At 34.4% G+C, this 13,058-nt stretch overlaps 1 protein-coding gene across 5 annotated transcripts in view; it reads left to right on the top strand.

The window, feature by feature from the left end:
* Positions 1 to 13,058, top strand: part of LOC106170904 (uncharacterized) — a 57,054-nt gene that overhangs the window by 30,758 nt on the left and 13,238 nt on the right. For 4 of the 5 annotated variants that reach the window (XM_087015976.1, XM_087015975.1, XM_087015972.1 and 1 more), the window contains 17 exons: positions 358 to 500; positions 2,355 to 2,642; positions 4,140 to 4,318; positions 4,714 to 4,833; positions 5,054 to 5,195; positions 5,665 to 5,803; positions 6,044 to 6,257; positions 6,496 to 6,616; positions 6,820 to 7,017; positions 7,356 to 7,587; positions 7,964 to 8,107; positions 8,466 to 8,567; positions 8,883 to 8,978; positions 9,352 to 9,387; positions 10,189 to 10,371; positions 11,427 to 12,343; positions 12,752 to 12,863. In XM_087015976.1, the coding sequence (XP_086872102.1) occupies positions 358 to 500; positions 2,355 to 2,642; positions 4,140 to 4,318; positions 4,714 to 4,833; positions 5,054 to 5,195; positions 5,665 to 5,803; positions 6,044 to 6,257; positions 6,496 to 6,616; positions 6,820 to 7,017; positions 7,356 to 7,587; positions 7,964 to 8,107; positions 8,466 to 8,567; positions 8,883 to 8,978; positions 9,352 to 9,387; positions 10,189 to 10,371; positions 11,427 to 12,343; positions 12,752 to 12,863 (3,366 nt within the window). The remainder of the gene's footprint in view (positions 1 to 357; positions 501 to 2,354; positions 2,643 to 4,139; positions 4,319 to 4,713; positions 4,834 to 5,053; positions 5,196 to 5,664; positions 5,804 to 6,043; positions 6,258 to 6,495; positions 6,617 to 6,819; positions 7,018 to 7,355; positions 7,588 to 7,963; positions 8,108 to 8,465; positions 8,568 to 8,882; positions 8,979 to 9,351; positions 9,388 to 10,188; positions 10,372 to 11,426; positions 12,344 to 12,751; positions 12,864 to 13,058) is intronic. The other variant, XM_087015974.1, reaches the window with a different exon arrangement.

The following is a 13,058-nucleotide window of genomic DNA, read 5'->3' as shown; positions in this document are numbered from 1 at the left end:
AAATAATGATAGGTTATGCAAATATGTAGTGATTACAAGTTTTTGAATAAAGAAGGACTAAAAATAATTGGTAATCTATACTGTAGTATGCGAATGGTCTATATATTACAAGTAGCAGGTCTTTTATAAAAGTACATTTTTTGGTCAATAACGAGTAGTTGCACAGCTAATCAAACCAATTCAGGGTCAGTGCCCAACGTGACCTATTTATTGGAGGTTTGCATGTTGATTTCAGTATATTGTCAATTTCAGCTTCACCAATTTCTTTGTGTGATCATGTGTCCAGGATCATTTATTATTAATAAGAAAGTATTGAAGTCATTAGTTCAGGGTTTATGTTGGTTACTTTATTTCTAGGTCTGACACCAATCACAGAGAAATCGACGCCTGAGCCTACCATAGTTGAAGTTGAGGCCGAGATAGAAACAGATCGCAGTGAAGTAATTCATGGAGGAAGCATTGTGCAGGAGCCGCAGGAAGCACTAGGCGCAGTCACACATGTAGGTGAAACTTCTCATGTGGGACGAGTTCCTACGTCAAATGCTGTATCACGTGACAAGCATGTTAAGCGTAATGCATTAGCGTCACTCCTACTTAATGCAGTTCAGTCGCATAAAATACAGGCTTCATCTGGGGTTGAAAATCAAAGTCAGGTATCCCAGAATGCATTGCAGCAGGATGTGACCTATGACCCAGAGCACAGTGGGTACGCCAGTCAATCGGGTTACATGCCCTCTGATAATGATGAAGCCTTTCAGCAAGATCAGCAGCATGTTAGCGTAAGCATTGCTGGAGAAAACCCAGTTTCTGATGATTATAGTAAAACTAATTCTGAAACGCACAAGAAAATGTTAGCTACTAGTGAATTGTTGTCTCACTATCCACATTTGCCAAATTTGAAACAAAATGGCCATGGTGGCGATGTGGAGGAAGAGGAAGAGTTTTTTGAAATTGATGCAACCCAAGGACCATGGCAAAATAAAATGAAAATTACAGCAAGGGCCATGATGACAGGGGTGCTCAGAGACGCCCCAGGGCTTATGACGCCCATGCAGTCAAAGCGCAAGCTGCCTGTGCCAACGCAGGATGCCACGCATGTCGAGGTAGTGTGATGGTTGGTGATGCACACGCACCGTGCATGCTGGTTACAAATTTGATCGGCTTTTTTAATTCATTTTTAGGCTCATCACTTCTTAGGAATTAGTTTTCAGAATTTATTCAGCATTTATTTATCATTCACTTACAATGGCTCTAGTGGGATCTCTTGGTAGTTGTTACAAGTCTAGGGGAAAATTGAAAGTAGACCACTTAACTTGGACACATTGGGACATTTTCAGTTTGTTCCAAATTATGCAAAAATACAGCCAAAACCAAAGGAAAATTCCATTTTGCAAGCTTTATTTGAGATAAGCAATCATTCAAGATATGAAATGACCAAAGTCTACTGCAATCTGGAAATGTCACAGTTCAAAGTTTTGCTGCTTCGTGGTCGTGGTAGAGCCATCTTAGGATTTATTATACACCTGAATGTTGTATGCACTGATAAGCTTTTTAAGCATGATCTCACATGGGTTACCATACTGATGGTATTGTCCAGGGTTTTATTATTACTATTATTATTTTCCATATTTCTGTTTTTTCATATCAGTTAGGTACATACTTCTCTTGTTGTATGCAGACTTTCTTGCATTGGAGACTTTAGATATTTTTAAGAATTATATTTTCTTTTATTTAATTGAAAGCTGCCACTTAAGATTTTTTTTTTTTTAATGATACTTAGCATGTTTTGTAAGTTTTTGATCCTTTGAATGCATTTTAGGATTAAATCAAAACATTTCTAGATGTGCATTTTGATATTTCATATCTCTTTATGCATTTTCATCAAGACATATTAAATTTCAGCCTCTGTGCTCTCCTTATCATAACTGTTGACTATTGAATAGAATGATTGTGTATATGCATTTCTGTGTTATGTATATTTCCTGATCAATACATGGAGGCATGGAGATATAGATTTTTCTTCTTTAACTTTGTATGCATCATGTAACTAACAGTTTTTTGTGACCTCACTGTAACAGTAAGTTGGACTCGTGAATTTTAATGCAAGATTTTTTACTGCTGCATCGAAAATATATTATTTAATTTATTATTTACTTTTTTTCATGCTTTGGAATGGAAGTTGGTATCTTATTCTTTATTGATATGTGTATATTTTTGTATTTTTATCCTGCTGCATCAAACCATAGGAAATGTTCCCCAAAAGAAATGTATATCAAAAGATACTGACAAGTCAACATAGTGACAAATAATGCACGTAGGAGTAAAATAATAACTTCATTTTCTGTTTCCATCAGGTGCCCATACGGGACGATGCTCAGCCTGGAAAATCAAAGAAAAAATCCATCAAACCAAAGCCACCAGTAGCCCCTAAATCAACAAGTCAGCGTCAACAGATGATACAGCAAATGCTGCCCCAAACTCCTCAGCAGGAGTCAGCCATTGTTGAGGTGCATGATACAGCAGAAATGGAGGTGGAACAGGAGGAGGAAGAGGAAGAAGATGAGGAGAGGGAAAAACCCACTGTGACTGCTGCTGCATCAGCAGCTGCTGTGCTGGGAACAGCATCAGTCATTGCAAATCAGGTAGGTGTCATTAGATTTATATTATTTACATTATATTATATTGTTTTTTTACACCTTTTAATAGACTATATATTTATACACACCATTTTGAACAATGTTCTGGTCACAAATTAAAAAGGTTTGTGGCCAAAAAATTCAGAATAATTTGCAGTGGTCCATTTTATCTTTTAAAAAGTTTGAGTGAATATGGTTTTGAAATTAAAGAAAAAATGTAAGATGAATTTGATGTTTTTATCCCTATTTAGTTAGTGATAGATTTGATAAACTATTGGATTTTAAAATGGAGCCTGACATATTGTAAATGAATGATGTTCTGTTGGGGTTTTCACTGCTTTGATTATGGGACTGTAACCTTAAGTCTATATATTTAATCCTTAACACTTGCTTGATATTAAGTTTATCAAGCAATGTCTCTGTTTTACAAAAGAAAGCTATAAATGTAAGCCTATAGTCAAAACTATTTGAAAATGTCCTTATCAAGATTCTTGTGTTAAACTACTTGAATTCAAAGTATTTTTTAAAAAGTCAATATTTTTTAAATACAATATGCTGATTAATTTAAAGCCACACCCATAACCAAAACAGTGAGTACTGCCTTACATTGCTCACAATGTGAACACACCTGTAGTCCTGTTATGTTTTCCCCAGCTCCTGTTGTAATCCATTATAAAATCACACCTTCATTAAACTATTATAAACCATACCATTAATTATATTGATATTGCACAAGTATAGACAATGTAGAAAATCTTGATTTGTAGTCTGTAACATTTTGTAAAAAATTATATAGCATCATATTTGTATAGTTGTTATAATTGTTTTTTTTTTTCACCCCTGAATAATTGATATCACTAAAACCCCGCATGATCCTTACCACAGTAAGATGCATGTTAATTCCTATGCATTCTTGGCTAGGGTGCACCATTCCTTATATTACTTATTGATTGATTATTTATGATATAAGTAAGATGAATGCAGACATTGGCTATGTTTCATTTGGGACAATAAGTTTTATATAAATTGTGTATTTTTATATCTGTCAACCACATCTCAATTTTACTTCACCTAGATCTTAGCCACTGATTTAAATATTGAGTGAATGTTTTGGTCATCCAGAGGGTTTTTAATATCAGAAATACAATTATTATATAAATCAAATTTTAGAATTTCCCAGGGTAATGACCTGGATGGACTGGTCACCCGATCTAATGACACACAACTAGGAATAGTCATCACTACCCCATCCCATCAAAAATAAACTTTCTGATTGATTTCCAGAAAAATTGCAAATTATTTGACAAAAGCAGAAAAGAGATAAGAAGAAATTTATTTTTTAAAAATGGACAAGGGAGATGCATAATGTAATGTGCAATTATAGAAATGAATGATCATGAAATTATTGTAAAAAAGCCAGAGGCCTTACTGTATATATGGTGATATAAACTCCCTTAAAATCTCTTAAACTCTCCAATATATTGTATTTCAATATAATTCCAGGAGGAGTACGACTACGTCCTCCCCCCTCCCAAAGTGAAGATCGAGCACCAGCCGGCCAGTCGTGGTGAGCTAGTCAGTTGGGAGCTCGAGCAGGAGCCAGACCCTCAGTACAGGATCCAGGTGTTTGTGGTCAATGTCCTGGGGGTCAAGTTTGCCAAGGGGGTCAACAGTGACATCAGGTGAGGTCAATGGGCAGTCAGGCATGTTCTTAGGTCAGGGATGAGATTTTTCAGAATATTGGTGGATTTTTGACTTTTTGGGAGCCAAAAAGTCTCATCCCTGTTAGATTGTACCATTCTAGTTTTACAAAAGCTCTTTAAGTTAATTAACTTATTTATATTTATTTATTTTTATCATTATTTTTTTTTAATTGTAAGTGGCTAGTCAGGCTTGTTCTTTGATTATACTATACTAGATATATAAAAGTTCTTTGAACTTTATACGAATGGTGAAAAGTGTAAGAAGTGTGTTGTGAAAGTGAAAATCAGTCACAAAGATGAAGAATTACAATAAAGTGCATTATAGAATGCAGTCATTTTATGCGGTTTTAATGAAAGTGTAATTTTTCTTTCAGTTATGAGATCCTTGAGAAGGATGAGAATGGAATGGATGTTCAGATAGTTCAGCATAGCTGGAATGTCACCACTGGTACTAGCTGTTTAATACGGGGACTGCTCAGTAATATGTCTTACAGGTAAGACTTAACCCCTGCATTTGTTCCATCTTAACAGCTGTCATTTATTTTGCCACATTATCAACAAAATATTCACTTGCAGACTTCAACTTTGACTTAGAGTTTTCAATTCCAATTCTGTGCTTTTCCAAGCAATTTTTCACAGTTTTTTTTCACATTCACCTTTTTATTGTTTTTTTTTATTATTATTTTTTAAATTTTTCAATGAATATTCTTCCAGGGTTTTTGTGGTAGCAAACTACATATTTGATGATGGGAAGGACACAATAGAGTACCAGTCTAAGTCTGCGGTGATCAGCTACTCCACTCTCAGTGCCCCGCAGCAAGCCAGGCTCAAACCTGTCAGTGTGGACTTCTATTCGGTAAGCTAAAAAACTCGGATTTTTTTTTTGTTGACAATTTTTGAAAGTTTATGAAAGTTGTGAAATGAAGTCATAGCTGTCTGATTTAAAAGACACTTTTTTATAATGTATATTATTGTTATTATTATGAAATCATTGCCTAAGTGCATTTATATCTGAATAATTTATATACCAAAGAAACTGTTTTTTACATAAGATCTAACATTTTATAAATTCATTTAAACTCTGCCAGGAAAAACTTACTTGACTCAGTATGTGGAAAATCATAACTTTATTCATTCTTATTAAATTAAATATCAGTTTTTGCAGTTTTACTCCTATTTGAATATCCAATAGTCCCTTCAGATAAGGGAAAATGATAATTTTTATCAATGAGAGCATTGCCCAATATACTGATAAGTGATATGAATGAATGACAGTACATTATATAAGAATTCTGTGATAATTCAGTATATGTATCTTTCTACAGGCCACACTGGAGTGGACCCCAGGGGTGTGTCATGATGGAGTACAGATTGCTGGCTATCAGGTGGTGGTGGATGGGAAGAAGCTGGGCTCTCTCCTCAGCAAGGACACGAAGAGGACCACACTGGATAAACTGCAGCCAGGTGTGTACTGGAGGAATTGCCCTTGCTGCACTTTAAATGCTTTGAGAAGTTTATTGACATTAAAAAATGTGCCATAATTTTGTTCTTTTTTAAAATATTAAAATTTTCTGCAGGGGTGTATATTGGAAACTTGAAAAAGTGTTCCAAATTTGGGTTTTTAAATTTTGATTTAAAAAAGAAAAAAATTTGAGGAAATTGTAGTTTGAAAAGAAAACTTATTTTAAAATGTGATTTTCACAGGTAAAACCTTGAAAGTATGGATAGTAACCAGAACAAAGCACCCAGCCGGCAACAGTCCTCCTTCCAACACCGTGTATGTGTCTTGTCCAATGAGACCTCAACCACCTGCTGTTTACCATCAGCCTTCTTTTAAGAGAGGCTGCGTGGTGATTGGCTGGACCAGACCCCCCATGGAGCACTGTAGGACTAAAGAAGAGGATATTTCGTGGTACAGGTATGGCAAAATGAACCTGAAATCTGATTAAATCCTTTTCAAATCATTACTAATAAATTTTTCATTAGAATCTAAAAGAGGGATTTCTTTTCTTAGTGTCTGTGTAGACGATTTTAAGTGAAAGAGGCCTGTTTGGTATTATTGAGAATTTAACATTTCACTTTAAATTTTTTACTGACATTTAAACAAGATACATATGTAAGGACTAATGCAAAGACTTTCATTTGAAAAATTTCAGTATTTTTGTTGATGACCAATACCATGGAGAGGTGAAGGCCAACCCTGCATCAAATAAAAATGGCTACCAGTATTATCTCACTGATCTGCGCCCTGGGCAGATATATGATGTTTATGTCAGGGTGGGTTTTCTTATGATTTTTTTAAAGCTTTTGACACTAATTTTATTTTATCAATTATTGCTTTGCTCTCTTAAATTACAGTTTTGAAGGAAGTATTTGTTAAACAAATTTCTGGCTATTTAAAAAAAAAATTCTACAAATAGGGCTGATTTTAAAAAAATGATCCTGTATCAATTTTAATTATCCATTTCTTCTCTGTGAAGGCCTATGCTGGTATTAAGAAAGTGCAGACATTCCTAGAGAGTATGTATGCACTGGTGGAGAGTGAGCCGTCCAACATTATCCCCGTGATGTGTGCAGCGCCCCCTAAAGCTCCTCAGCTCAAGATCGAAGGGTTGCACTTTGAGGGAGTTGATGTCACCTGGGACAAACCACAACAGTATGGGGATGCCATTGTGTCTGTGAGTTTACGTTAATTGTCTTTGATGATGCATGAACTAGTTGTATACTGTTTAATGATGTTTTATGAAAAACAGAATTATTAAATTGTTTGTACCGGTATTTGTTAAAACAATCATCACTCACAGCAGGTTGTTGGTACTTATATCTCTATATCAATATTTCATTGAGTCATTAGTGCATTTTGGTTTGTATGTTGTGCTTTGAGGAGAAAGGGGTTTATAAATTTTGGAAAATATCTTCCTCCCAAAAGGCTCCCATCTAATAAACTGATCATCCAGAGTAATCAATATACTATATCATGTATGCAAAAAGCAAAACTGCTCTGTCTCTCCCCTAGGGCTATCAACTGTTCAAAGATGGTAAACTGTATGGCTCAGTGATACCCCCAGATGTGCACACTCTTAGGGTCAGGGATGTCTCCCTGGGGGACAAGGTCACCCTGCAGCTCAGGGCTCTCACTGAGCACCCCGTGGGCCGCATGGAGAAGAAGAGCCCAGATCTTGGGATCTCCATGCCACTTAATGATGGAGACTCAGGGATTGACGGATCCAGTCATATTGATGAGAAAGGTATTTTTTTTTTAATTTTTGTTTTATAAAAAAACATTAAAGGCACACTGATGAAAGTTTGTGTCTTTGTTGTTAATTGGATATAATGTAAACATTTGTTGAAGTGCAAAATTGAACACAATGTGTGAAAGAAATAAAACATTAAATAAAAACAAACAATCTGAAACAAAAAAATCAAGTTTTATGGGTGTTTTCAGGGTTATCAGTCTTGTCAGTATTGTAAAGGGGCAATAAATGTGAAAATGTAATCAATTGTTCACTTAGGGATGATGAGTTGTTTTTATTTTCAGTTTTAAAGTAAATGCACATATCTGAATACCCTTTTTTAATTGTCCTCTTTAATAAAATTAATCATTATTATTTCTCCTTTCCCCAGAACATGGCAGCTATGGAGAGAAGTACACATCATGTAAACTTGGTCCAAAGCTGGTTGTCCACTACACTGGACTTGTCCAAGCACCCACTAAGGTCTGGTGTGAACACGTTACTGGACACTCCGCCATGATTGTCTGGAATAAAGGTAAGATGGACTGGAAGATTTTTCTCATATTTAATTATTTATTTATTTATTTATTTATTTATTTATTACTATTGTTTTTAGTGTGCGTTTAAAAATCTTTGCTGTTATGATATTCAAGTACCTAACTCATATTATATTTTAAAAAATTACAAAAGCTATTTTCACTGTTTAATCACTAAGTGATGATATTCTATGTAAATGTTTTATTTAATTTAATAATGAAATTTCCCAAATGGAGCTTTCCAAGTAATAAGCTAAGAAGTTAATGTAGGTCTTACTTACTGCTATGTGTATATATTTTTATATGTCATTTTATTTATTAGTTGTTGATATGCATTTATATATTTGTGTTTTCCAGCTGAGCAGCCTAAGGCTCACTTTGTCTCCCCAGACATGTATCAGGTGACATGGTGGCCAGGGATAAAACCAGAGGAAAATATTGTCAGCCAGTCTACAAAAGGTAATTAAAACAAATGCCTATATCTGTTTTAGCAAGAAGTAATACACTGAGATCATCAATTCATATTTATGTACTACACAAACTGAATGTTTGTTGACTATTGTCAAATTATTTTTTCTTTCTTCCTTTTAAATTTTTTTTGAGCTCACTCTTGAGAGAGAGATAGAGAGAGGTAGTAGTAATTAAAAGAAAGATTTACAATATTTACAAAAGAGAGAAAGAAAGGGAAAGGTAGAAAGTATCAGATACCAATATATGCTGTGTTTAAAAGAATATAGCCAAATGTACATTATATCTTTGTTTTCCATTCTCCAGATGACCACATGCTGATAGGCCCCCTCAACCCCAACGCCACCTATACTGTTGTGGTTGAAGCCAGGAAAATGCAGCAGTACTCAGAGGTCCATGGTGGTAAGTCTGGCTGGATTAGACTTCATGTTTTCTTCCAAGTAGTGAATGTATACCAAATATATGTAAAAAAAATGGATGGTGAACAAGAATAAGGGATTTATTTATTAAAAATGAACAAAATAGGATGCAAATGACATCTGTGGTTTGGTCAATCTAAAAAAATAATAAATGAAAATAAAATCAAGAAATTACTTTTATAAAACAAACTTAGAGGAAAAAGGGAAAACCATAATTAAAAAAGAAAGGTTGCATGAACTGCAGTGACCAGTATATAATATCACTTCCAAGAACATTTTTTATTTTATCATAAGTGATATTATAATGATATTTTATTATTTTTTCTGGGTAACTTATAACTATTTGTTTAATGAAGGTGAAATCAAGAATGGTGTTGGTAAAATAGAAGATGGTAAGGAATTTGATTAGCTTTGACATGCTTCTTATTCTTTTGATGTTCTCAGTTCTGTAGTGTAGTGCTGTGATTTAAACCATCGAAATCAAAAACAATTAATTTTTTTCAAGGAACACTTTCAAAATTTATGACATTTGTATTTTATTATTATGTGGAAATTTAAGATATTGCAGTGCAAATTATGATTTTTTCATTGCAATATTCTTCTACAGCTTTATGTTACTATGCATGCTGTCCTGACTAGGGTGTTATTTCTATTATGTTTAAGTTAATTGTTATTACACAACAAAGCATGGGGAACACAGGTGCTTATATTATATTATATTATATTATATTATATTATATTATATTATATTATATTATATTATATTATATTATATTATATTATATTATATTATATTATATTATATTATATTATATTATAGATTTCAAACCATGTATAATATATGTATTCGCAACATAATGTGTAGGGAAAAAACTCTTAACCTTGGTTAATAGTACTAATTCCTTATTTTAAGTAGAACATTTTTTTTTTTTGGGGGGGGGGAACAAATTCAAAACAAATTCATGCATGAATATGGATATGTATGAAAAATTATAGTTGAACCTGAACTATGTAAGAAAATCAAAACAGATTTAATTTTTAGAATTTCAAATAAAAATTTCCCCTTGAAATGAATACAGAGCTTAATATTTTTTTTATTACAGTGATGTTGCTATTTAACTAAAGAAAATTTCTAAAACAAACATAAAACCTAAAAGAAAATGGTCATAATAATAATTTTTCTTTGATTCCAGAAGCAGACTCTGACTTTGAGGACACTTGCAGTACTTTTATACTGACCGCTCAGAGTGACCACTTGACCATCCACACCGCCCAGCCCCCTGACCCTCCCAGAAACTTGGGGATACTGGCCACCACCTGCAACAGTATCAAGATTGGCTGGGATCCTCCTAAGGAACATGGAGTGGAAGTCTTAGGTAAGGGTTTGTGTTTTTTAAAACACAGGTGGCTGAAAATGCAAATGTTTGCTTTAGCTCCACCTCTCTACAAATAAGTGCCGGGTCATCAATATTTGTATTGCCTTGGGTGGATATATTTTCTTTACATTTTTTTTTCAAATATTTCATTTTATTTTATTTATTTATTTATTTATTTATTTATTTATTTATTTATTTATTTATTTATTTATTTATTTATTTATTTATTTTTTTTTTTTTGAAAAAATGAACATCCCCCCAACCCCCCCATTTAACAGTTCTTTGCATTTTTACTTTTAATAATTTTAAAATATTCATTTTTTTGTTTATGAGTGTCTCTGATATTTGAGGTGGCAATGTAATTTTTTTCGGCCACAGTTTTTTTGTATCACATTTATTCTCATTTGAAAATAATCTAATACATCAAAGTAATTTAGTGTGTTTTAACCCGTCACTTTTAAGTGATTAAATTCTGTTATCAGTATATATTATTCTTATTTGACAAGTGAGCTGGTTGATATAAAGAACTGTTTGATAACCTTGTCAGTATGTCACAAGAGGGGCACTTGACACCTGACAGGTCCTTCAATAGAATTGTGATAATTCGGTGACAGATATCTTTTCAGCCACTTAGTTACAGAACCTTTAATTACTACTGCACAAATAAACTTAATAGCTCAGTAAATAATTGGTGTTAGTTGAACATGTTGGTTTGCGTTAAAGCATTGACTTGTTTTGGTGTTGTTGGCATATAATACGGTAACCCTGGCAGTAAATCATGTTCATTTAGAGATCTTTGGAATAAAGACACTTGGTTTTTTAAGCACAATATTTTAGTAAGTGTTTAATGATGTGTTTCTCCAGAGGAAAAAAGGAAATATTTTACCATGATTTTAACAAAGGGATTAATGAAATCTTGAGAAAAAGGAAATATAAATATTTATTGTTATCACTTTGATTGAATGAATGTTTATTGAATATAATTACAATTCCCTTAAAAATAATCAAATCTTGTTTTTGGTAGTATTTTTAAATTGGTTGCTTTCCATTTTTAGGAATCAGAGTGGACTGCTCTCCGAAGAAGCCTGAAGAAGGCAAACATCAGTCATTTGAACTCATTCCAGATGCAAGGTCTCTAGTCATCGAAAATTTAACGGAACTTACCTCATATCTTGTTGTCGTGACTGCTATTACCGAGGAGTACTTTGACCAACTGCCTGAGAGGCACCAATACAAAAAGATGCACAGAATTCCCAGGGATGTTGCTATAGAACTCAATGAGTCGCCGTGGCTACCAAATACTAGTATTGTGGCAATAACCTCTGGCACAGAGGCACCTTATAACATCAGAGTGAAACGCTCGACAGGAACTTCTATCGTCGTAGGCTGGCAGGCGCCTGTCGTCCATGGTACCAATCGGCTGCAAGGCATTATGGTTAGGTGGTGCGAGGCGAGGCTGATAAGAAACAAAGAAGATGAGACAGCCTTGGTCAGCCACATCAACCTAATGCCTGAAGAAACAGAAGTCACCATAGAGGACCTTATGATTGGAATGGAGTACAAAATCACTGTCGAGGCTGTTGTTAGTGTTCGGACAATCATAGACCTTCAGAAGGGAGATCACGAGAATCGCAGGACTGCTCATATTGTGGGTAAACCCCTATGGGCAAGAACTAAAGCCCCCTGTGAGCCTCCCAAGCTCTATATCACAGGCTACTCCACTTCTACTATACAGTTGTACTGGGAGAAACCAGTCCTGTTTACGGTGCTAGGAAAAGAAGAAGAGGACAAGAGGTACCTGAAACGTTGCCTTGAAGGGTATAAGCTGGAGATAAACGGGAAGTTGCACATGCGCCTTGGACCTGCCGCACAGAGCGTAACCCTCACCAAGTGCAAGTATGCTAAAACCTACAGTGTTGTGTTGGTTGCCATGACATGTACGGAGGAAGTGAAGAAGGAAAGAGTCAAGAGGGTGAGTTATATACATGCACACGCATATGTGCACCGCATACATGTGCACACACACACACACACACACACACACACACACATACACACACACACACATTCTCTTTCTCTCTTTTTTTATCTCTCAGACTTCAATACTTCGCAACATTTTTAAATTAAAATACTTTGGTTAACTAGTAGTGACTATTGACTGTTTTCTTGTTAAGAAATTTATATCATATGGTTATATTATTATTATTGAAGACCGTATGCCTTATATAAAAAAAATCTTGAACAAAAGGATAGATTTATAATTTGATGATCTTTTAAACAGCATTTTATTTCACTGGAGGATATCAATTAATATCAAAATTATTTTTGAAGTGAAGATGGAAAAAAAGGGAGAGGAATTAACGTGAGAATTACTTTGTAGATTCAGCTAGCCAGCAGCAGTTCATTCACATCAAGTCAGCCCTTTGATGACCATGATTTGGATGAATCTGCCTCAGAGGCTGTGGAAGTTAGGGTGCCTAGACTGCAAGAGGGTAAGCTTTATGAGGGTTTTCAGTTGTTCGTTCAGCGATAGTTGAAATACATAGTCGAAATACATGCAGTTGTCTTCTTTTCTCTTATGTATTTTAATAAAATAATATATATATAGAAAATCAGTTATGCGATTGAGGCCCTTTGATGAAGGCTCAAAACAATGTTCCTCATAGATTAAAAAAACATGTTTACTT

Source organism: Lingula anatina, chromosome 6, assembly GCF_051362555.1.
Source record: "Lingula anatina isolate TDL-2025a chromosome 6, LinAna3.0, whole genome shotgun sequence".
In the NCBI taxonomy this organism is placed as follows: domain Eukaryota; kingdom Metazoa; phylum Brachiopoda; class Lingulata; order Lingulida; family Lingulidae; genus Lingula; species Lingula anatina.
The sequence above is the reverse complement of the archived record's forward strand: the minus strand, read 5'-3'. Positions and strand labels throughout refer to the sequence as shown.